This window comes from Triticum urartu, chromosome 3A, assembly GCF_056163025.1.
Source record: "Triticum urartu cultivar PI428250 chromosome 3A, HENAU_Tu73, whole genome shotgun sequence".
In the NCBI taxonomy this organism is placed as follows: domain Eukaryota; kingdom Viridiplantae; phylum Streptophyta; class Magnoliopsida; order Poales; family Poaceae; genus Triticum; species Triticum urartu.
In genome coordinates this window covers 13,098,665-13,119,614 of record NC_141875.1, presented here as the reverse complement: position 1 = coordinate 13,119,614, position 20,950 = coordinate 13,098,665, and the positions used below count along the sequence as shown (strand labels likewise).

At 49.0% G+C, this 20,950-nt stretch overlaps 4 protein-coding genes across 4 annotated transcripts; 1 reads left to right on the top strand and 3 right to left on the bottom strand.

Moving 5' to 3' along the window:
• Nucleotides 1–578: 578 nt before the first annotated feature.
• LOC125547610 (E3 ubiquitin-protein ligase SINA-like 10) lies at nt 579–2,405 on the top strand. The gene is made up of 2 exons (XM_048711430.2): nt 579–951; nt 1,045–2,405. The coding sequence occupies exons 1-2, from the start codon at nt 724–726 to the stop codon at nt 1,747–1,749; spliced, it is 933 nt and encodes a 310-aa protein (XP_048567387.1). The 5' UTR covers nt 579–723; the 3' UTR covers nt 1,750–2,405.
• A 4,555-nt stretch (nt 2,406–6,960) lies between these two features.
• Nucleotides 6,961–7,899, bottom strand: LOC125547609 (major pollen allergen Lol p 11). Its single transcript, XM_048711429.2, has 2 exons — nt 7,683–7,899; nt 6,961–7,607 (listed from the first exon to the last, which is right to left on the bottom strand). The coding sequence occupies exons 1-2, from the start codon at nt 7,843–7,845 to the stop codon at nt 7,267–7,269; spliced, it is 504 nt and encodes a 167-aa protein (XP_048567386.1). The 5' UTR covers nt 7,846–7,899; the 3' UTR covers nt 6,961–7,266.
• A 1,226-nt stretch (nt 7,900–9,125) lies between these two features.
• On the bottom strand, nt 9,126–10,053 carry LOC147977798 (major pollen allergen Lol p 11). The gene is made up of 2 exons (XM_087545964.1): nt 9,848–10,053; nt 9,126–9,772 (listed from the first exon to the last, which is right to left on the bottom strand). Exons 1-2 carry the CDS (start codon nt 10,008–10,010, stop codon nt 9,432–9,434), a joined length of 504 nt encoding a protein of 167 aa, XP_087402090.1. The 5' UTR covers nt 10,011–10,053; the 3' UTR covers nt 9,126–9,431.
• Nucleotides 10,054–15,654: 5,601 nt separating this feature from the next.
• Nucleotides 15,655–19,787, bottom strand: LOC125547608 (phenylalanine ammonia-lyase-like). The gene is made up of 2 exons (XM_048711428.2): nt 19,345–19,787; nt 15,655–17,407 (listed from the first exon to the last, which is right to left on the bottom strand). Exons 1-2 carry the CDS (start codon nt 19,707–19,709, stop codon nt 15,703–15,705), a joined length of 2,070 nt encoding a protein of 689 aa, XP_048567385.2. The 5' UTR covers nt 19,710–19,787; the 3' UTR covers nt 15,655–15,702.
• Nucleotides 19,788–20,950: the final 1,163 nt, after the last annotated feature.

The following is a 20,950-nucleotide window of genomic DNA, read 5'->3' as shown; positions in this document are numbered from 1 at the left end:
TGACCATGTGGCGGTTGTGGCACGTCCGCAACGAGATCACAGATGATGCGAACCCCCCCCCCCCCCCCCCCCCCCCAAAAAAAAGAAAGAAAGGACGCATGCATGTCCAAAAAATCTTTCTCCACCCCAAAACTAGTGGTTAAACATTGCTTTGTGGAAAAACTGCAAATCAGACAGAATATTATTTCTTGTTTTTTGAAATTGGATAGAGGTTCCTTGCTCAACTGAAGGTGGTTTATTGGATGAAGCAACAATAGTTTTGTACATGTGGCAGTCCGATCAAACAATACAAAAACAGTAAAAAAGAACATGAAGGATTTTTAAAAAGATTTTTTTAAAATAACACGTAATCGAAGTTTAAATCCAATGAAATTAGGGGGAAACTAGAATCTGAATAGAAATATTCGGAAATCCCAAAAAGAAGTAGAAAAAAGAAATGTGCACGAGCCAGGTTTTGGCGGGCCAAGTTTCAAAAATCAAAAATTGAAAGGAGGAGCGGAAGATGCCTCTGTCGCTCCTTCACGTGGCCACTCCCCACCCCACCCCACCACCCCACCACCGATACCCATGGTTGCCGATTTGAGGTAAAAGAGCTCTGCACACCCATTTGCTGCCCTGAACAACCACCCCATCCTCCTCCCCTGCCCCCTCGTCTATCCTGCCATCAGTCCTCACGGCCGCATTAATTCCCCTTCCCCTCCTCTTCGCCGCGCCGGCAACACGATGGTTCGCACTCGCGGCGGCAAGGAGAACTGGGTGTTGCCCCCAGACGCCGGCGTCCCTCTCGGTGAGGAGGGTGTGCAGCTCAAGGAGGAAGACGGGGAGACAACAGCGACGGTGATGGTGGCCGCCGCCGCCGCCGCCCCGAGAGTGGAGATCGTCGTCGACTTCGACAAGTCCCTGCTGGACTGCCCCCTCTGCTCCTTGCCGCTCAAACCTCCCGTCTTCCAGGTACGTACTGTAAAATGGACCATCTTTGCTTTGTTTCCTTGCTTGATTCTCCTTCTTCCGTCTCGCGCACACAATAATTTGCTTCTTGGGCAGTGCCCGGCGAAGCACGCGGCGTGCGGCCCCTGCGCCGCGAACCAGGCCAACCAGTGCCCGGCGTGCGACGGCGCGTACGAGCGCGACGAGGGCGCGGACCGCTACCTCATGGCGGTCAGGGTGCCCTGCCCCAACCAGGCGTACGGCTGCGGGAGCTCCGTGGTGTACTGCATGGTGGGCGACCACCGGCTGGTGTGCCCGCACGCGCCGTGCCGCTGCCCGGAGCCCGGATGCGGCTTCCTCGGTGCGCCGCCCGCTCTCCGCGTCCACCTCGCCGAGCGCCACGCCTGGCCCGTGACCGACATCGCGTACGGCTCCGTGCTCGAGGTCCAGATGCAGGGGCGGCGGCTGCTGTCCGCGGAGGGCGGGGAGCGGCTGTTCCTGCTCGTGGCGAGCGAGCGCGGCGTCAAGGTGGTGCGCGTGAGCGCGGCCGTGGACGAGGACGGCCCATCGGCGTCGTGGTACAGGTGCAAGGTGTGGGTGCACGCGCCCGTGGACACGGACACCGGCCACATGGACGTCCTCATGCTGGACGCCAAGGTGGAGAGCTGCGCGGTGCCCTCCGAGGAGGCGGCCATGGGCGCCGGTGGCAGGTACCTGCCGGTGCCGTCCGACGTGCCGGCGCCGGAAGGAGGAGGGATCGTCATCCGTCTCCGCATCGACAAGCAGGTCAAGGCGAGCAGGAGCCCCGGTTCCCGTGGCTGATTACTCACTTGGTCACCTTCGTCTCTTTATTATCTATCTATACTCGCCTTAACCTGGAGTACTATATATACTGTATTTACCATGGTTAGACATTGGCGATTTGGTAGTGAACTGGTGTGGTAGTGATCCAAGGTTGGACCTTGGTTGGGCTCTGATTGATTCTGTCCATGGCAATGTTTGCCATTGTATCGCGTAGGCCATATATGCGGCTGATGACTGATAAACTAGTAATCCTACTAGGCCCGTTCTCGTCGATCGCTTGCCAGTTCATTTTACTCTACTTGTTTGACTGCTGCAGTTCTTCCGAGGATGAGCAAATGTCACTTTGTAGGATCTTGATTGTTTGTCTGTGAAAACTGAACATAAAGCAGCTAGAAGCCAATAGTCCATAGTAGAGAAATGAACACATACTGCATACAGGCAGAAGGCAAAGTAGCCTGCCATTTTCTCAAAACTGAAAATGTGGCAGTTGTGACTGAATTTCCAATCTAGTGGGCGGGTAGTAGTGGAATGCTAGTTTAGCTGGTTTGTTGCTATGTAGGATCTTTATTGTTGGTGTCTCAAAACTGAATATGTCTTTTTCACAACATAACTTGAGGAGCAGTTTGTACAGTAAAATTGGAGTTTAGCTATCTATTTTTACTATGTAGATGATTGATGATGTTCTTGTTTCTGCATGCATTGCATATCGTTTCTACTAACTGAATGTTGCACATTCCTCTTCCTAAAAGTGCATCAATTTAGCTGCTTTCCTGTTTTTTATTGGGAGTAAAAGCAAGAATCTTTTCTCCCTGGATAGTAACAGGGCAAAGGTGAAAGTTGCATGCTGTATTCTCTGTAATTTAAGAATGTCACTGGATCAAAAATTGCAATTATTCCTTTTTGTTTTTCAGTACTTGTTTGGCTCCTGCTATTCGTAGCAAAATGGTACCGTGTAGGATCTTGATTGTTGGTGTCTGAAAACAGGATTCATAGCAGTTCGGACTCAGTTTCCAATCCGGTGATTTGTAGTGATTGTTGCTGCTGATTGTTATGTGAAATTTTCTTACATAGCACGTTTTGTTTCCTCTGCTGATGATGGGCAAATTTTGTGTTCTCTGTTGCGAAAGTAGTAGCGCAGACTTAAGCAATTGATCGATGCCATGAAAGTGCCATGTTAAAACGAAATGGATGGCTGCAACGAGTCCATCAGCAACCAGAAAAGAGGAAGATGAGGGTGGATTTGTAAATTCTCATTGCTACTACCAGATAACGGCTGCACCTTCATATGTCCAGCAGGTTCTCTACTAAACCACTCTATCACCTTGCACTGATGGTCGCCGACCAATTTCGGTTACAACAAACCTCTAAGGATCTCCATGGCACAAGACTGCCGGTTCATGCTACTCGCCGGCGGAGACCTATGAGCATAGCTTTGCACTAGTTCTAAGAGATGCACCACCTCTATCTTTGTGCTATCCAATTAATGGCAGTTCTCCAAGAACATTGTGAAAGTGGGCGGTAATTCACAACGAATCAAATTACTGATGAAACCACAAACCAATCAAAATAAGAGAGTAGGTGTCATGGTCTCTCATGCCTACAGCAGCAGAATAATTAACGAGTGCAATAGATAACCTCGATGTGTGTGCATGTCGTTCAACAAAATATATGAATTAAGAGGCCCAATTCAGAGAGACCCCAAATCATTAGTACTTAAATCAATCAATCGTTCAGACATGTCCGACCTGAACCAAAATTTGATAAGGCCGGTAGTAACATAGATAGAGCATGTATAAATACTGATCAGAATTGAAACCAGAATAACCAGCTAGCGAATTGTGGCTCGCTCCAGGTCTGCAACAAATGGGTAAGTGAAAACTGATAATTGCATCACTAGATTTTTATCATCAAAAGCTTGATTGCACAGAATATGTTGCGAAAAGTTAATCAGTCAATGAACATGAGCGAGCAAGGACATAAGATACATTACACGCACCCCTTGGCATATTTTTATAGAAGGGCAGAAACACGGTTGAATAACAAATGCAAGACTGCATCAATCAGATCATGATTGCGTATCAACAAACCAAAGAGTACCTAAACTAAAAGGTTTCCATCACAGAACGGAAACATACTAAGATAATGAAATCAGCAGACTTGCTTAAATAATAATTTCACTCCTAAAGCGGGGGCACGCATGTAATGGAATTTATGTAGCATGGAACATTATAGCCTTTGACGATTGCAGCAAAAAGTTGGTAACAACGTTTCAGTTGACCGGGCATTATAGGTCTGTCTCCCATTGCTTGGCGCCGCTGGCACCCAAAAATACTGACCTTCACCAATTTAATATTTTAACGGTGTGTATTGTATATTATCCTTGCAGTATATCTCTTTTTTGCCACCAATGAACGCAACCTCGCGCTCTTAAAGCAATGTCAATTCGATTTGTTTGTTACTACTACCCAACAAGCCATGCACTCACATATCCTGAGAAAGTTGGTATTTCGACAGAAATAAATAACCAGGTAGATAGATCTTAATTCTACATCTGACCTATATATGGTGACTTGGGCGGCGACTTGTCGGACCCAGACTCGAAATCTAGGACCGTGTTGACTTTAGAGCCGGCTTTCTTTTTTAACCTCATCGGTGCCTTGCATTGACGCCCACCGCGACCATCAAGAGGTGGAGAAGCAGCCTTTAAACCAAGCATCGACGCAGCACGTACGACTCCCACGACGACGGAGCTATGCTTGGTTTAGAGGCTGTTTTCTCCACCTGTTGGCGGTGAGAACCGTCGGAGGAGGCGTCTTCCTCGGACGAGGCGTAGGGTTGCGGGGAGGCCATGGGAGCAACCAGCAGTTGTAGGTTAGCGTCCGTCTTTTGGACTCTCTATATGTATCTCCTCTTGACAGATTTTATAGACAAAAAAACGGATCGCCACTTGCCCTATAGTAGGAAATGTGACTAGGCCACAATCGTGTCCTTCCTTGTGCGCCGATATCCTACGGAGTATTATAAGGTAACAAACCTTGTTACAATCCTAAACATAATTAGGTGCTCTATAAAATTGTAGGCACACGACTCTATGGTTGTCTGATTGGATTCCATGCACCATCTTTGCACGGTAATATGTGCCTCATTTATACCATAAAGATCATAGTATTTTTTTTCTCGAATACGTACGAGCATGCGTATCATATATTCATAGAAAAAGAGGCCAAGATGACCGATACAACGCCTTTCGGCACAATGCTACACCAAGAGGTTAGCATCCCCATCCACCATGACAACACCGACACACTACTCGCCCTGCCCAAACACAAGCCATAAATGGCGAAGATGTAGAACACAGAGCACACATGCCGCGTCACATCTGGATCCAACACCTCGGAGTACAACCTTCAAACCAAACTAGATCAACGCACCCTCCACTCTTAGTGCCTAGGAGATCGGCAAGTGAACAGCAGGAGCTAGCCTAACTTGAGGAAGATATCTCAAAAAAGGCGTCGAAGATGGAGTACATTGCGCCCTGGATGCCCATGCCCACGGCAACAACCAGCACGTGACAACATGGCGCCTAAAGCCGCGTCGCCGAGGCAAACGAGGCAACCACACCAGCTACTCCTCCACGCAAGACACTCCAAGCACCCACGCAGCGTCTCCAAGGAGAGGACGACGCCATGGCACCGCCGCTGCGTGGCCCGGCGAACCGAACCTGGGGTTTCCCCCGGTGCTTGATCAGGGGATGGACATGGCCATGACAGCGCCTACAGGGAGGAGACGGCGCCCACAGGCGTCGTCGTTGCCCGCAGCCGCAGCAGCGCACGGATTTCTCCTGACCATGTTCATCAAGTCTACGCAGAATAGCAAACTGGGAAGTGGCGAGCAAAGTTGTCACCTTGGGCCATTACCGTGGAGAGGGAAGTAGCATGTCGCCGTCGTCGAGCCACAGATCAGCCGGCAGCAACCACACGCCGCCAAGATCTCGAACCACCGCGCCACCTTGCCGCACGGTTTTCTGGGGCCGCCGCGCCGGCTTCCACACTGAGGATCCACTTTCCAGAGCCGCTCTGCCACCAGCCAACACCCGCCTACCATCCATGGGCCAACACCGCCATCACCAGGACATCTCTCCACCACCTCGAGCGACGCCGCCGCGCCGCCCCCGTCGATCCGTGGCACACCGCCACCACCACGGATCCGCAGACGCCAGCCGGAGCAGCCACGCCCCAGCCTACCCGCCATGCGCGGAGGCCCGCCATGGAAGCCGCCGTCCTGGCCGGATCTGGGAGAGCACGGACCCCCGAAACGAGGCCATCCCGTAGCCCCACGCTGGGAACCGCCGGCCACCGCACTCCCCTGCCTCCGCATCCCCGGGGCCGCCGCCCCGGCATGCCCGCGCCGGCCAGCCGCCATCCCCGCCCCCAGCTGAGTCCGGCGGTCGCCAGCGCCACCACGAGAAGGAGCCGCCCCCGGCGCCGTTTGGCAGCGGGGGCCCGCCGCCACCGCGGCGCAGATGCCGGCGGCAGCGGCGGAGAGGGAGCACCGGATTGAGGGCTTCTAGGCGGCAGCGCGGTTGCGGCCCCGGAGTCGCCTGGGGAGCGACTCGGGGGGTTGGGGAAAGGTCGGGGTTAACCTCAAAAAAAATCGGTCAAAGAAATCTTTTCTTTATCTTTATCTTTATCTTTACCTATATATATATATATATATATATATATCTTTATCTTTATCTTTACCTAATACTAAAGCAAATTGGGTTTCGGTCGTCCGTCATGGCATTTTTCAGAAAAGTCCCTGTGTTTTGATGAAATCAACCCGCGGTCCGGATTTAAGTCACACCCGAACCGTTATTTTACATTTTCCGAAAACCCCCTTGATGTTTTAGGTAATTCATCCGCGGATCATATATAAGTCAAACAAATGCTTTTTTAAATCATCCATATCTTTTAAACCGTAACTCCGATTTGAACATGTTATATATGAAACTTGATTAGAAAAATATGTAGAATATGAATATGAGATTATTTTTACATGTTAAGTATGATAAATATTATTTTAGAATATATTTAAGTCAAACAAATGATTTTCTAAATTATCCGCATCTTTTAAACCGTAACTTTGATTTTAACATATTATATATGAAATTTTATTAGAAAAATGTGTGGAATCTAAATATGTTGTTAATTTTATCTTTAAATATTGTTAAAATATTGTTTTGGAAGCAAAATTATAATTTATAACGCAAGATCCATTTTTCTTTCATACCGGCGGCGATCCGAATTGCAAATAAACACCCCACTATAACCATATAGGGAAAAGAAAACATTGCTAACTACACATGCATATCTCTGAAAAATGTCACAGGAGAAAACAATAGACCGTTGCAACGCACGGGCTCTTTTGCTAGTCTTATACAAAACATATAGCTGGAACAGAAGTAGCTAGACGAGGGCGCCGTACATAGGAGAGTCATGAGATGATGATGATGATGGGAAGTAACTGAGCGGGACTATATGGATGGGATGGGGTTCATGGGTTCTCGGGTGCGTCCTTGAGGTCGTAAGCCTGGAGGATGCCGCCGCACTCCTTGCGCGGCTCCTTGGGGAAGAAGGCGATGGGGTTGGCGAAGCGGGTGCCCTGCTGCTTCATGCCGTTGTTGCTGGTGAGCGGGACGCGCGCGCGGTCGCGGAACTCCTCGATCTCGGCGCACGATGCGTCGGGGCTCTTGGTCAGCACCACCTCGCAGATCTCGTCCTGGTGGTCCTGGTCGATCTCGATCTTGTACCACCCCTTGTTGTCCGTCGTCGCCTCCGCCTTGAGCTTGCTCTCGCCGCCGCCGAACGGCCGGCAGTCCATCGCCACCGTCGCCCCTGCATGCACGCATGCGTACGTCACCCAGCTGTAAATTGTAACGTTACCCCTCGACCCGAGGCGGGCGTACGTACCTTCGACGTTTTTGGAGACGTTGGTCTCGAAGCCGGCGCGGCAGGGGTCGCAGTAGACGCGGCCGGTGACGATGAAGCCGCTCTCGGGGGCCTTGTCGGCGGAGGCGACGCCGGCGAGGGCCAGCAGCAGCAGGGAGGCGAGGAGGGGCATGCACCGCGCCATGGGGTCGGTCAATCGATCGGGGGGTCAGTCACAACTCACAAGCGGGCGGGCGGGGAGTAGGGATCGGGAGCGGTGAGGCCGGCCAGGAACGGGCATTTTATGCATGGACGGCGCAGTGGAGAGTGGTGGCGCGGCGGAGGCGGGAGGCCGACCGAGCTCGATCGTCCAGGCACATGCGGGGAGAGCGCAGAGCCCATCAAATTTCAGGTCATCTTCTTTAGACATAGTCTAGGATCCATCGATGCATGCATGCAAGCAAAAGCGTGTGCTATTTTCTGCTTGGTTGACGTGCCATCTATGCAGGGTCGACGTGGCAAAATAATGGGTTTTGTGATGCCACGCTGGGGGAAAGAACGTTTTGGAGTTCAAGCAGCATGTAGCACTTTATCCCTCCCACTCGACGAAGCCACTTTGGGGATGTATCCGCAACAGCTATGAGCGGTATACGTGTCGTCCGCGCCACATGTGAGTCGTGTCAGAACCGAATTACGGTGTCTTTCCGCCGAGTTAATTGTAAGGAACTACCACACTTCGATACGACGTTACGAGTCAGTACCACTAGTCACTTTTTGTGCAGTTTAGTACCAACTCAAAGACTAAGTGTTGCAAAACGGTCTGACAGTCGGATAAGCCCGTATTGACCACGTATCTGACCGACCGGGCCCACGTGTCAGGTGCCATGGTGGCCTACCCGCGCGCACCCGCTCGGTGACTCGTCCCAGCCGGCTCGGTCGCACCATGTAGCTGGGTAGGGTCGAACCCGTACGGGACGAACCCTAGTCTCTAGTCTTTACCTAATACTAAAGCAAATTGGGTTTCGGTCGTCCGTCATGGCATTTTTCAGAAAAGTCCCTGTGTTTTGATGAAATCAACCCGCGGTCCAGATTTAAGGCACACCCGAACCGTTATTTTACGTTTTCCGAAACCCCCCTGATGTTTTAGGTAATTCATCCGCGGATCATATATAAGTCAAACAAATGCTTTTTTAAATCATCCATATCTTTTAAACCGTAACTCCGATTTGAACATGTTATATATGAAACTTGATTAGAAAAATAGGTAGAATATGAATATGAGATTATTTTTACATGTTAAGTATGATAAATATTATTTTAGAATATATTTAAGTCAAACAAATGATTTTCTAAATTATCCGTATCTTTTAAACCGTAACTTTGATTTTAACATATTATATATGAAATTTTATTAGAAAAATGTGTGGAATCTAAATATGTTGTTAATTTTATCTTTAAATATTGTTAAAATATTGTTTTGGAAGCAAAATTATAATTTATAACGCAAGATCCATTTTTCTTTCATACCGGCGGCGATCCGAATTGCAAATAAACACCCCACTATAACCATATAGGGAAAAGAAAACATTGCTAACTACACATGCATATCTCTGAAAAATGTCACAGGAGAAAACAATAGACCGTTGCAACGCACGGGCTCTTTTGCTAGTCTTATACAAAACATATAGCTGGAACAGAAGTAGCTAGACGAGGGCGCCGTACATAGGAGAGTCATGAGATGATGATGATGATGGGAAGTAACTGAGCGGGACTATATGGATGGGATGGGGTTCATGGGTTCTCGGGTGCGTCCTTGAGGTCGTAAGCCTGGAGGATGCCGCCGCACTCCTTGCGCGGCTCCTTGGGGAAGAAGGCGATGGGGTTGGCGAAGCGGGTGCCCTGCTGCTTCATGCCGTTGTTGCTGGTGAGCGGGACGCGCGCGCGGTCGCGGAACTCCTCGATCTCGGCGCACGATGCGTCGGGGCTCTTGGTCAGCACCACCTCGCAGATCTCGTCCTGGTGGTCCTGGTCGATCTCGATCTTGTACCACCCCTTGTTGTCCGTCGTCGCCTCCGCCTTGAGCTTGCTCTCGCCGCCGCCGAACGGCCGGCAGTCCATCGCCACCGTCGCCCCTGCATGCACGCATGCGTACGTCACCCAGCTGTAAATTGTAACGTTACCCCTCGACCCGAGGCGGGCGTACGTACCTTCGACGTTTTTGGAGACGTTGGTCTCGAAGCCGGCGCGGCAGGGGTCGCAGTAGACGCGGCCGGTGACGATGAAGCCGCTCTCGGGGCCCTTGTCGGCGGAGGCGACGCCGGCGAGGGCCAGCAGCAGCAGGGAGGCGAGGAGGGGCATGCACCGCGCCATGGGGTCGGTCAATCGATCGGGGGGTCAGTCACAACTCACAAGCGGGCGGGCGGGGAGTAGGGATCGGGAGCGGTGAGGCCGGCCAGGAACGGGCATTTTATGCATGGACGGCGCGGTGGAGAGTGGTGGCGCGGCAGAGGCGGGAGGCCGACCGAGCTCGATCGTCCAGGCACATGCGGGGAGAGCGCAGAGCCCATCAAATTTCAGGTCATCTTCTTTAGACATAGTCTAGGATCCATCGATGCATGCATGCACGCAAAAGCGTGTGCTATTTTCTGCTTGGTTGACGTGCCATCTATGCAGGGTCGACGTGGCAAAATAATGGGTTTTGTGATGCCACGCTGGGGAAAAGAACGTTTTGGAGTTCAAGCAGCATGTAGCACTTTATCCCTCCCACTCGACGAAGCCACTTTGGGGATGTATCCGCAACAGCTATGAGCGGTATACGTGTCGTCCGCGCCACATGTGAGTCGTGTCAGAACCGAATTATGGTGTCTTTCCGCCGAGTTAATTGCAAGGAACTACCACACTTCGGTACGACGTTACGAGTCAGTACCACTAGTCACTTTTTGTGCAGTTTAGTACCAACTCAAAGACCAAGTGTTGCAAAACGGTCTGACAGTCGGATAAGCACGTATTGACCACGTATCTGACCGACCGGGCCCACGTGTCAGGTGCCATGGTGGCCTACCCGCGCGCACCCGCTCGGTGACTCGTCCCAGCCGGCTCGGTCGCACCATGTAGCTGGGTAAGGTCGAACCCGTACGGGACGAACCCTAGTTAATACTAAAGCAAATTGGGTTTCGGTCGTCCGTCATGGCATTTTTCAGAAAAGTCCCTGTGTTTTGATGAAATCAACCCGCGGTCCGGATTTAAGTCACACCCGAACCGTTATTTTACATTTTCCGAAACCCCCCCCTGATGTTTTAGGTAATTCATTTGCGGATCATATATAAGTCAAACAAATGCTTTTTTAAATCATCCATATCTTTTAAACCGTAACTCCGATTTGAACATGTTATATATGAAACTTGATTAGAAAAATATGTAGAATATGAATATGAGATTAGTTTTACATGTTAAGTATGATAAATATTATTTTAGAATATATTTAAGTCAAACAAATGATTTTCTAAATTATCCGTATCTTTTAAACCGTAACTTTGATTTTAACATATTATATATGAAATTTTATTAGAAAAATGTGTGGAATCTAAATATGTTGTTAATTTTACCTTTAAATATTGTTAAAATATTGTTTTGAAAGCAAAATTATAATTTATAACACAAGATCCATTTTTCTTTCATACCGGCGGCGATCCGAATTGCAAATAAACACCCCACTATAACCATATAGGGAAAAGAAAACATTGCTAACTACACATGCATATCTCTGAAAAATGTCACAGGAGAAAACAATAGATTTCTCATCGCGGGAGTGAGAGATAGCGAGAGAGAGAGGGGGAGAGAGAGACGCCTTAGGATTAACCATATTCAAACACGTTTTTGTTTTGTTTTGTGTGAACACCGAGGCCATCGCCGGCGAGGGTGAGAAGGAGGATAAGCGGCAACAGAAATATGATGCCTCGCAAAAATAAAGAAGATGGACCTATTGTGGTCTTGAGTGATGGTTGTTGGGTTAAGAGCGTGTGTTATGTTTTCTCTCTCGTTGCAACGCACGGGCTCTTTTGCTAGTTATAATAAAGATCATAGTATAAGCCACGATAAATATCGATCTGACAAAACTAAAGAGAATACAGAACGCTAATCTTTGCCCAAAGGGACACTAGTCAAACGGAAAAATTACAATCAAGGTAGAAGAATCCCTTGAGCTTGACACCAATGCCCATCACCAGTCTCTGGCACCACCACAGCAGCCATCAAAGGGGAAAATAACGAACCACCTCCTCACCAAAGCTCGACGCGACTCCATCACTGATATATATGCAGCTTTACGGACCTCCAAGGTGGCTCACCAAAGGGCAAGCCATTACCGTTGAACAGATCAGTCCAGGGCAACACACCGGACATGCCATCGAACTCCAGATCTGACATCCCCACACGACTAAAACATCGGAGGAAAAAACCATGTCTACCATCCAAGAACCATGAACCCAACACACGATCCATCATTTTTTTCAGATGTCGCTGATGCAGACCACAATCTGCTTCCGCTCCTGCACTACCTCCCAAGCTCTGCACCGGCGCTGGAGCAAACCTTAGATCTGGAGATGCCGCTAATGCTCTTTTTGGATGGATGTGATGCCCATGTCTCATATGTTGGCTGGCTGATGTGAGAAAGTTTTTTTAAAGAAAAAAAATTGAGGTGGGGCCATGGAGGTGAGTTTGTTTTGTTCTTTTTTCTTTAATATAGATAAACACACGCACACCTTCCTCTCAAGCGGCGTGCAATGCCACGCCCCAACCACTACTTTGTATCAAATTACTAACAAAATACTACTGAAATATCACTTGCGTCAAATATAGTTTCTTAACCGAATGAAACTTGAATGATCCAATGGATCACTTTCCCTTATCGCTACTAGTAAGCGTGCACGTACGTTGCACGTACTATTATCATGGCTGGTGTCGAAGTAACCGCCGTGGAGCCGCGGGCGCAAGGACGCGTTGAGTTAGTCATGGGTGCAGTGGTGTAGAGATAGAGGTGCGTCGGGAAGAAGTCGGTGTGGACGAGTTGTCGTGCTGGGTTTGCCAAGCCTGGGGACACATCATCGACGAAGGTACACATCGGTGTTGCCAGCACCGGACATGCGTACACGGATGAAGTTGATGTTGACGAGGCGCGGCTCCAGGCTTGCCAGGCCTGGGAACACGCCGCAACAAAGGCACACGTCAGTGTTGACAGCACCGAACATGCATAGATGAGGACCTACATGAGTTGTACACCATGTCGAGGGGGCTAGCAGAGAAGGACTCGAGATGGCTGCGGCGCCAGTCGACGTGGGGTAGAAGGTGCCAATGTCGACTGCGGTTGTCGAAGTAGATGAAGTGGTTGGGGAAGATGACGACTACACTGATGATGAGCTGGTGCTGGACGAAGACCAAGGGGGTGGACGGGCGGCGCGGCTCTGGTGAGCGAGTGGCGGCAGCACCAAGGATGAAGAGAGGCGCGGCGGCCTAAGGAGGATGCGGCGGTGGCTAGGTTCGAAGCACGGCGGTGGTGCTCGAAGTAGGCAAGGAGAACTGGACAGCGTGACGAAGACCGGCGCCGACAGTGGCGTTCCAGCGCCTAAGGAGGCGGCGCGACGCATACCACATAGAAGTCGACACGCGGGGACAGCGAGTGAAGCGCGTGTCGCGTCATTACGTCCCGAAGAGGCGATGTAGCGGCAACACGCGAGTCGAGGCGACGACGGAGAAAACCTCAGGGCGGCGGCAGGGACCACGTGCCACGCTCACTAGGGCATGATGGGGCGACGCAACGGTAGCGCGAGGGTCGGTGCAACCACGGGGATTGCTTAAAGCGGACGGCCTCGGGGTGGCAGTGGACCGCGGGTCGTGACACTACGGCCCGAAGAGGCGATGCAGCGGCAGCGTGTGGGTCGGTGCAACCGCGGGAACGGCCTCTGGAGCGGCGGCGTGGACTGTGTGCTGCAGCCCTACGGCCCAAAGGGGCGACACAGCCGCGACGCACGGGTCGGTGCAGCCGCTGGGAGAATCATGGGGCAACGACGCTGCGGCCTGACGGGATGACGCAGTGACAGCCCATTGCTCGATCGATGAAGGGGCGCATCCTACTTAATGATGGTCTTCACAAAATCCCACGAAGATGTGCATCTATGATTGATCAGACCAAAGGTGCGATGAGTGAGAAGGAGAAGACACAGACAGGCGAGGAGGTACGGACGACGTGCATCGCAGCCGGAGATGGTAGAAGGCGCCGGCGGCCCCAAGGTATCAGTGGCGCGCGTCCGCACAGCCGGGCTATCCATGAGCGCGCAACCCAACACGACGCGTGGTGCATGAAAGCTGATCGTTGTTGGAACCAAGGATCGACGAACAATCACAAAAACACAAGGATACAAATTTTGCTGGCGGACCAACATCCACAGCGACGGACGCCCGCCCTAGCGGCGAACGTCGGGGCCTTTTTCTTCCTCGGTATTCACTTGGCTCGATGAACAAGATGCAATACATTGGCTTATATAGCTCAGCACACACAGGGCCGGCCGCCACACTCGGCCACGAACGTACGCACATAGCACCCACTAACCAACCCCTACATGCATGCACGCACTAACAGCCCACCAGCCAGCAAACTAGCCTATGCATGCGCACACTCGCTCGCCCAGGACGCACACACGACGCCCTGCCGTGGTTTATTCCAACAATTGCATATACGCAAAAGCCACGATGGCTGGTCGTACATGTACACAAGCAGCCCACGCGGGATGCATCATCCCGAAAGAGCAGCCGTACGCGGAACCCGAGCAACCAACAACGCAGCGCAGACGCACGAGAAATCGATCTCGCCCGCGTTGGGCACGTCAGTGCTCGAGTGATCCCGGGCGTATGCGGCCGAGGACAATGGCCAGCAGGACCGTACGAGCAGCCGCATGAGTAGCGGCGGCCACATGGTGCGGGCCAATGATCTGGCGCAAGAGTACGCAAGGTACCGTCTCATGACCGAGGAAGATGTCGATGAAGTCGACACCAATGATAGAGTAGAGGCCCGTTCCTTGAGCCTCGTGGGTATATATATAGAAGTACATGATCAACTTAAAGTATAAGACAAGATATAATAAATTCTATGTTATCCTATTTTTCCTAGCTAATCACGATACTCAACACTTTCAGGCAAAGTAATATGTGCTTCCGTTGGGTGAAGCACAACTGTGTTTCGCTTTTGGGAAAGCACAAAAGCAAATTTGTATTTCACTTTTTCGGGAAACACAACTGTACTTCACCCGTTGCTTCACTTTTGATGAAGCACAGAGGCACAACTTATGCTTCAGGCGGAAGCATAATTATGTTGCTTTTGGGAATGTGGAAACACAGAAATATAACTTGTGCTTCATGCGAAAGCATATCAGTGCTTTTGTTAGTTATGTTTTCACACGGGAAGCATACACTACTGCCAGCCGTATAAAAAACAAATGAAACATAAAAACCCAAAAACAAAGAATTTAAAAAACAGGAGACAGGTAAAGTTGAGAACAAAATGAAAACGGTAAAAAAAGCAAACGGAAACAAAAAAACCAGAAATCCGAAAAACCAAAAGATCCAAAAAGAAATTGTAAACTCTAAAAAATGATACCCCAAAAGACGAGAAACAAAAAAAAACAAAGAACAAACTGCTCCAAGACCAGAAGCGCACATCTCATGCCACGTGGCGCGTAGAAATGCGCCACACGGCAGCGCTAGAGGCTCAGCGCAGGAAAAGTGTCCACTGCGGCCTCGTTTCGTATGATACCCCTGAATTAGTTGCTCTTGGGTTGTGTGACTTGTTTTGGCTGGGTGCAATATGCGCAAGTGTTCCAGAACAGACAAAAGACACATTTTGCACAAATGTACACGTGTTACAAAATGATAGGATACAAATTCCATCCAAATGAAAAGCAAAGTACACTTACACACATGCAATGATCTAAAAGCACATGAACAATAGTATTATTGTTCAGTTATTCAGACAGGGACATTTATGGAGATAGAACGGGCCAGATGTGTGCAGTTAGTCGATGGGCAGAGGCTCACCGTTCCACTCCTTGAGGCACTCCAGCATGGGGTCGATGAGCTTGCCCTGGCTGATCCCCACGAACACCTTGTCACACTCTTCGCCGGGCGCGAGAAGCTTCTCCCCAGTCAGAAACACACAACCGAGTTCCTCGCGAACAAACTGGTAGAGTGGGAATGACCTGCTCCCCTTGATCATGTTGGGGATGGGTGCGGTGCCCTTCTCCATGGCGATGCGTGCGGCCTCGATCTCCCGTGGCAGTGTCGATCCCAGCTCCTCCTCCAACTTACTGATCTTGGACAACACCTCCTCATCGTTACCCCTGCTAGACAGAGCATGCTCGAGGAGCACGCTGCGTAGCTTGTGCATTAGGGGGTAGTTGGTGCTGCAGGGGTCGTCGGTGTAGCTGAACACGTCCACGCGGTCGGTGGTGGCCATCAGAATCTCCTCGACGCTGGGGGCGTTGAGAACCTTCTTGGCAACCTCTGCCACACATCTGTTGACGGAGATCTTGATGTTCCTCTCGAGGTGGCGGAGGTCGACGGCCTGACAAAGCGCCACTATGTACGTGGAGGACATGAGTTTCAGCATGTCCACCGCTTCTGCAGTCTTCCTAGCCGAGATAAGGCCGAGCGAGTTCACCCCCTGGTTGTGTTGCTCCGCGCTCTGGACATGGGTGGTCACTGGGTTGGCAAGGTATTGAAGCTCAGAGCAGTAGGAGGCCATGGCAATTTCGATGCCTTTGAGACCATAGTCCAAGCTTGGGTTGCGACTGCCAGCTAGGTTCGACGTCAGCCCATTGTTGTAGAACTCATTCACAAGTTCTGAGAACTGCGCGAACATGAGTTTACCAATGTTAGCAATGGCAAGACGAGTATTGTCCATGGACACACCGATGGGTGTCCCCTGGAAATTACCACAATGGAGTGCTTTGCCACGTTTGACGTCGATGACCGGGTTGTCATTGACAGAGTTCACCTCACGCTCGATAGACTTGGTAGCTGCCCGAATGACCTCAATCTGCGGGCCAAGCCACTGAGGCGCGGTACGGAGTGCATACCTGTCCTGCTTTGGCTTGAGGAGTGGGTCCATAGCATTCACCATCTTGGCATGGACCATGAATGAGCTACCAGCCAGAATGTGCTCCATGATAGCCGCAGCCTCGATTGAGCCAGGGTGATGTTTCAGCTTGTGGATCAGGTGGTCGGTGTACTCCAGTTTGCCGTACATTACCTCACAAAACATTGCGGCCAAAATTTCAGATAGGACAGCCAGGACGTTGCAGTCAAACAACACCATGGCTGCGAGGGCAGAACCCACCGCCGTGCCATTTACAATTGCAAGCCCCTCCTTGGGGTTCAGCTTGAAGAACCCACCATCTATCCCGGCGATCTTCAATGCCTCGGCGGCATCCACCATCCTACCATCATTGGTAACTGCCTGCGCGTTGGGGCGTCCGGTAAGGACACCGGCGATGTAAGCAAGCGGGACAACGTCGCCGCTCGCGGTGATGCTGCCCCGGAGGGGAATCCTCGGGTGTACACCTTTGTTGATGAGCTTTGTGATGGCCTCGAGAATCTCAAAACGTATGCCAGAATAGCCTTGGAGGAGGGTGTTGATGCGAACGAGCATGGACGCGCGTGTAACCTCTGATGGCAGCTCGTGGTTGCTTCCAATGCCAAATATACCAGCAATGAGATGCCTGCAAGGAAGAATATGGTCAATGCCGGCCGGGCAACAGACTAGTTTAAGTCCTGCAACTTTATTTTTTACACATAAATCTGGAGTTTTGGTATATACATGGACCTACTTGTCATAATTTGGAAGAACATTTCATACGAGCTGTGCAAAAAAAAGGTACGGGCCAAAGTTGCTACAACGTATATGACATCCGTAAATTGTTCCGCTTTATAAAGTTTGCGCAGATCGTATATTATAATATTCTTTTACAAAAATTTACATGGATAAGTTTCAATATATCCGTGTACAACTGTTCTGGAATATGTTAGAGCATAACAATACGAATCAGGGTTCGTATGGACCTAGGATCATTCGGTGATTTTCCAAACGTGGTGATTTAGATTCATAAAAAATAGCAAACAAGCTAAAAAACACATCAAACAATTTGGCATCAAAGATGTTCGAGTGCTCTAGGTGCATGCAAACGTTTGTGGTGAAATGACATCTAGGAGCTCTCTAGAAAAAAGAAACAAATTTTGGCTGTCAAAGAAACTTTGAAAAATGGCAATGTCGAGACCTGTTTTTTTTTTGGCTGAGAGCTCCCCGAATGTCATTTGACCATGAAATTTTACAAGCACCAAGCGCTCTTCAGCATCTTCGATGTGAACTCATTTTTTTTGCTATTTTTTTGAATTTAATGTGCATCGGGAGCAGATGAGTCTGGGCTTAGTAATGGATTGCCGCTACATGTTGTCCAACTATGCTAAACAGAAATATCATTTTGACTGTGCTGGCATACTGTTTGCCTTATTAGATATACTTTCTTCTAACTGTACTAATATTAGTGACTACATGTTGCCCAACTATGATAATACTCTATCTGGTTTTTGATGTAACACATATTAGTTTTGTTTAAGTCAAGCTTTATAAATTTTGACCAGTTTGTACACAAAAAATATATCAGCGTATATAATACCAAATCAATGTCATTATGTTCATCATGGAATATATTATCATATCATATATATTTGGTATTGAAAGTGTCCACATTATTCTCTACAAATTTGATCAAGTTTTATATAATTTGACTTGTGACAAATCTAGTATGAACTATATATTATAGAACAGAGGTATATTTCTCGAAAGTATATCTTCTACAACAACAAACAAACTGAATGGGTTTATAGGGAATAGAAGACACATGAGCTCGAATCTTACCCTCTGCTTGTTATTTAACTGCATCACCTAGTGCAAGATAGTAAAGAAGTACATATGGCAATAAAAAGTGTGGCTATGCATGTCTACTCAAAGTAAAATATCTCATACATGTATATATTACATCTCAAGTTATGATTTTACTTAATTCATCATACCACATTGTGCGGATGCAGAAGAAAAATACCATGTGATGTACACATGACCCACATAAATACTTAATAGTAGCATATATGGATTTTTGGTCATGTGATATAATTAATAAGTAACATCATTTGTTCTACTGCTAGAACACACACACACACACACACCCCTCCTTGGGGCCAAACAAAGATTAAAAGACACACATATAACATTAATTTGAACTGATAGACCTTTTGCTTATTTGAATTTAAATTATTTTCTTATACGGGAAAGTAAAAATTCCGTCTTAGCCCTACACAATCATTAAAGACCTCTCATATGATCTTACCTCAGCGAGAGGTGATAATAATATTAGCCATCACACAAAGACAATCTAACGACTCTTTTTGATTTAGGATGGCAGAGCTCTATCTTTTGTGTGTGTGTGTGTGTGTGTGGACGTATCAACCTCTTGTGCTCGACTAAATTAAATTAAATTAGCAGGCACATGCCGTCAAAAAAGAAATAATAGCATGCATACCCTGCCCGCCTTGGCAGAGGAATCAATCCACACGACGTTGAGATGTCGAGATGCAAAATTTTATAGGAGGTGACTTGTACCTGACGAGCTCAACTTGGAGGCCTTGCCCATCCTTGGTGCGACGGTGGGAGGTGCCGCCGAAGCCTGTGGTGACGCCGTAGATGTCGCCGCCGTTGGCCACGGAGTCCAGGATCCACTCGCTGCAGGCCTTGACCCGGGGGCGCGCCTCGTCGGCGAGCTCCACGGTGACGTTCGAACCATCCTTGGCCAGGGCGACGGCAGCCACCTGGCCGACGCTGAGGCCGGCGCCCACGATCCTGACGACAGGCTCGCGGAAGTGTGCCACCATGCGCTTGACCTCGTCGAGGTGGCTGCCGGTGAGCTCGGCCGCGGCAGCGCCCCAATGCAGCGGGTCCTTCTCAGCGATGAACCCGTTGTTCGCCATTGATAAGTTTGTAGGACGTTGGTGGTTGATTGGCTGAGGTAAGGGGGTGATGAACACAGCTCTTCTCTACTTCTCTTGGAGGGAGCAATGGCAGATGGGGTGCTTAAATAATGGTAGGATGGAGTGTGGGGTGCGTCACCGTGCACGCACCTGCAGGTGGTGGACGCCATGTGGTTGCCGCCGGACTGACTATCTGAGCGCTACATGCTGAACATTACTTCCTAAATCTAGGCTAAATGCTTTTCAGATGCTGGTCTCTTGTCTTAGTTTAGTACTTCCTCTGTCCCAAATTTTTTGTCTTAGATTTTTCTAGATACGGATGTATCTAATACTAAAATGTGACTTGATATATCCATATTTAGATAAATCTAAAACAAGAATTTTGGGACGGAGGAAGTACAGGCATAATGGGTTTCACCTTGCATGGTTTTGGCATGGCCTAGTTGGAGTCTTGGAGCAAATTTGAACACGTCACTTGGCGAATTTGACCACGTCAACGCTAAAAAGTTATTTCTTTGGCGAGTTTGACGACGTCGACGTTGTAGCTGGCCTGCTGTAGTAGAATAATATAGTGGTTTTTGTCTCGTTTCACAAGGAAAAAAAATCAATGCAATCGATCATGCTCACGGCACTACTACAGAGTGTGTCATCACTAACCGGTCAGGATAGCTCATGATTGGATCCGTCTTCACGTTGCTCTTCCATGATTCTGATACGTCGATATTTGATGTATCCTTGGGAAAAAAAACAGTAGCTCGGGTCAGTGATAACTGACCGGGAGGTGACCAGCCAGTAATATCCCTTTTCAGTAGAATAAAAACTGTGTCTCACCGACCAGCCGGATTTGTGTCCGGTCAATACTAACTTTCAATCATAATGACAACATCCATCGGAGAATACATACACACAGTAACAACAATGGAAACATCAACCTCAAGTTCTCAAATTACACAAGGTACAAAAACTCCTTTAAACCACAGAAGTTTGGCACCGTGTCAAGGGTGAACATATATAGAGCTCTAAGTGGACGCGACGCATCCTGCTTGTGGCCATTGACTTCCAATCAGCTATAGTGGGAATAAGCAAAAGATAAAAGAAGATATTTGTGAAGAGTGCAACAAATGATCGAGTAATAAACTGGAAGAATTAGTAACATTTGAACAATAAAATGCAGCAAACTGAGATACCTTGGTCTAAATAACTTGCCCTTTAATGGATGTAATTCCGGCATTTGATTGTAT

What these genes read in the sequence shown, in the direction of transcription:
- LOC125547609 (XM_048711429.2), bottom strand. Translation starts at nt 7,845, where the DNA reads ATGGCGCGGTGCATGCCCCTCCTCGCCTCCCTGCTGCTGCTGGCCCTC. An exon ending in CGTCTCCAAAAACGTCGAAG is followed by an intron (nt 7,608 to 7,682) that starts GTACGTACGCCC and finishes GCGTGCATGCAG; the next exon opens with GGGCGACGGTGGCGATGGAC.
- LOC125547610 (XM_048711430.2), top strand. Translation starts at nt 724, where the DNA reads ATGGTTCGCACTCGCGGCGGCAAGGAGAACTGGGTGTTGCCCCCAGAC. An exon ending in TCAAACCTCCCGTCTTCCAG is followed by an intron (nt 952 to 1,044) that starts GTACGTACTGTA and finishes CTTCTTGGGCAG; the next exon opens with TGCCCGGCGAAGCACGCGGC.
- LOC147977798 (XM_087545964.1), bottom strand. Translation starts at nt 10,010, where the DNA reads ATGGCGCGGTGCATGCCCCTCCTCGCCTCCCTGCTGCTGCTGGCCCTC. An exon ending in CGTCTCCAAAAACGTCGAAG is followed by an intron (nt 9,773 to 9,847) that starts GTACGTACGCCC and finishes GCGTGCATGCAG; the next exon opens with GGGCGACGGTGGCGATGGAC.
- LOC125547608 (XM_048711428.2), bottom strand. Translation starts at nt 19,709, where the DNA reads ATGGCGAACAACGGGTTCATCGCTGAGAAGGACCCGCTGCATTGGGGC. An exon ending in CTCCAAGTTGAGCTCGTCAG is followed by an intron (nt 17,408 to 19,344) that starts GTACAAGTCACC and finishes TCTTCCTTGCAG; the next exon opens with GCATCTCATTGCTGGTATAT.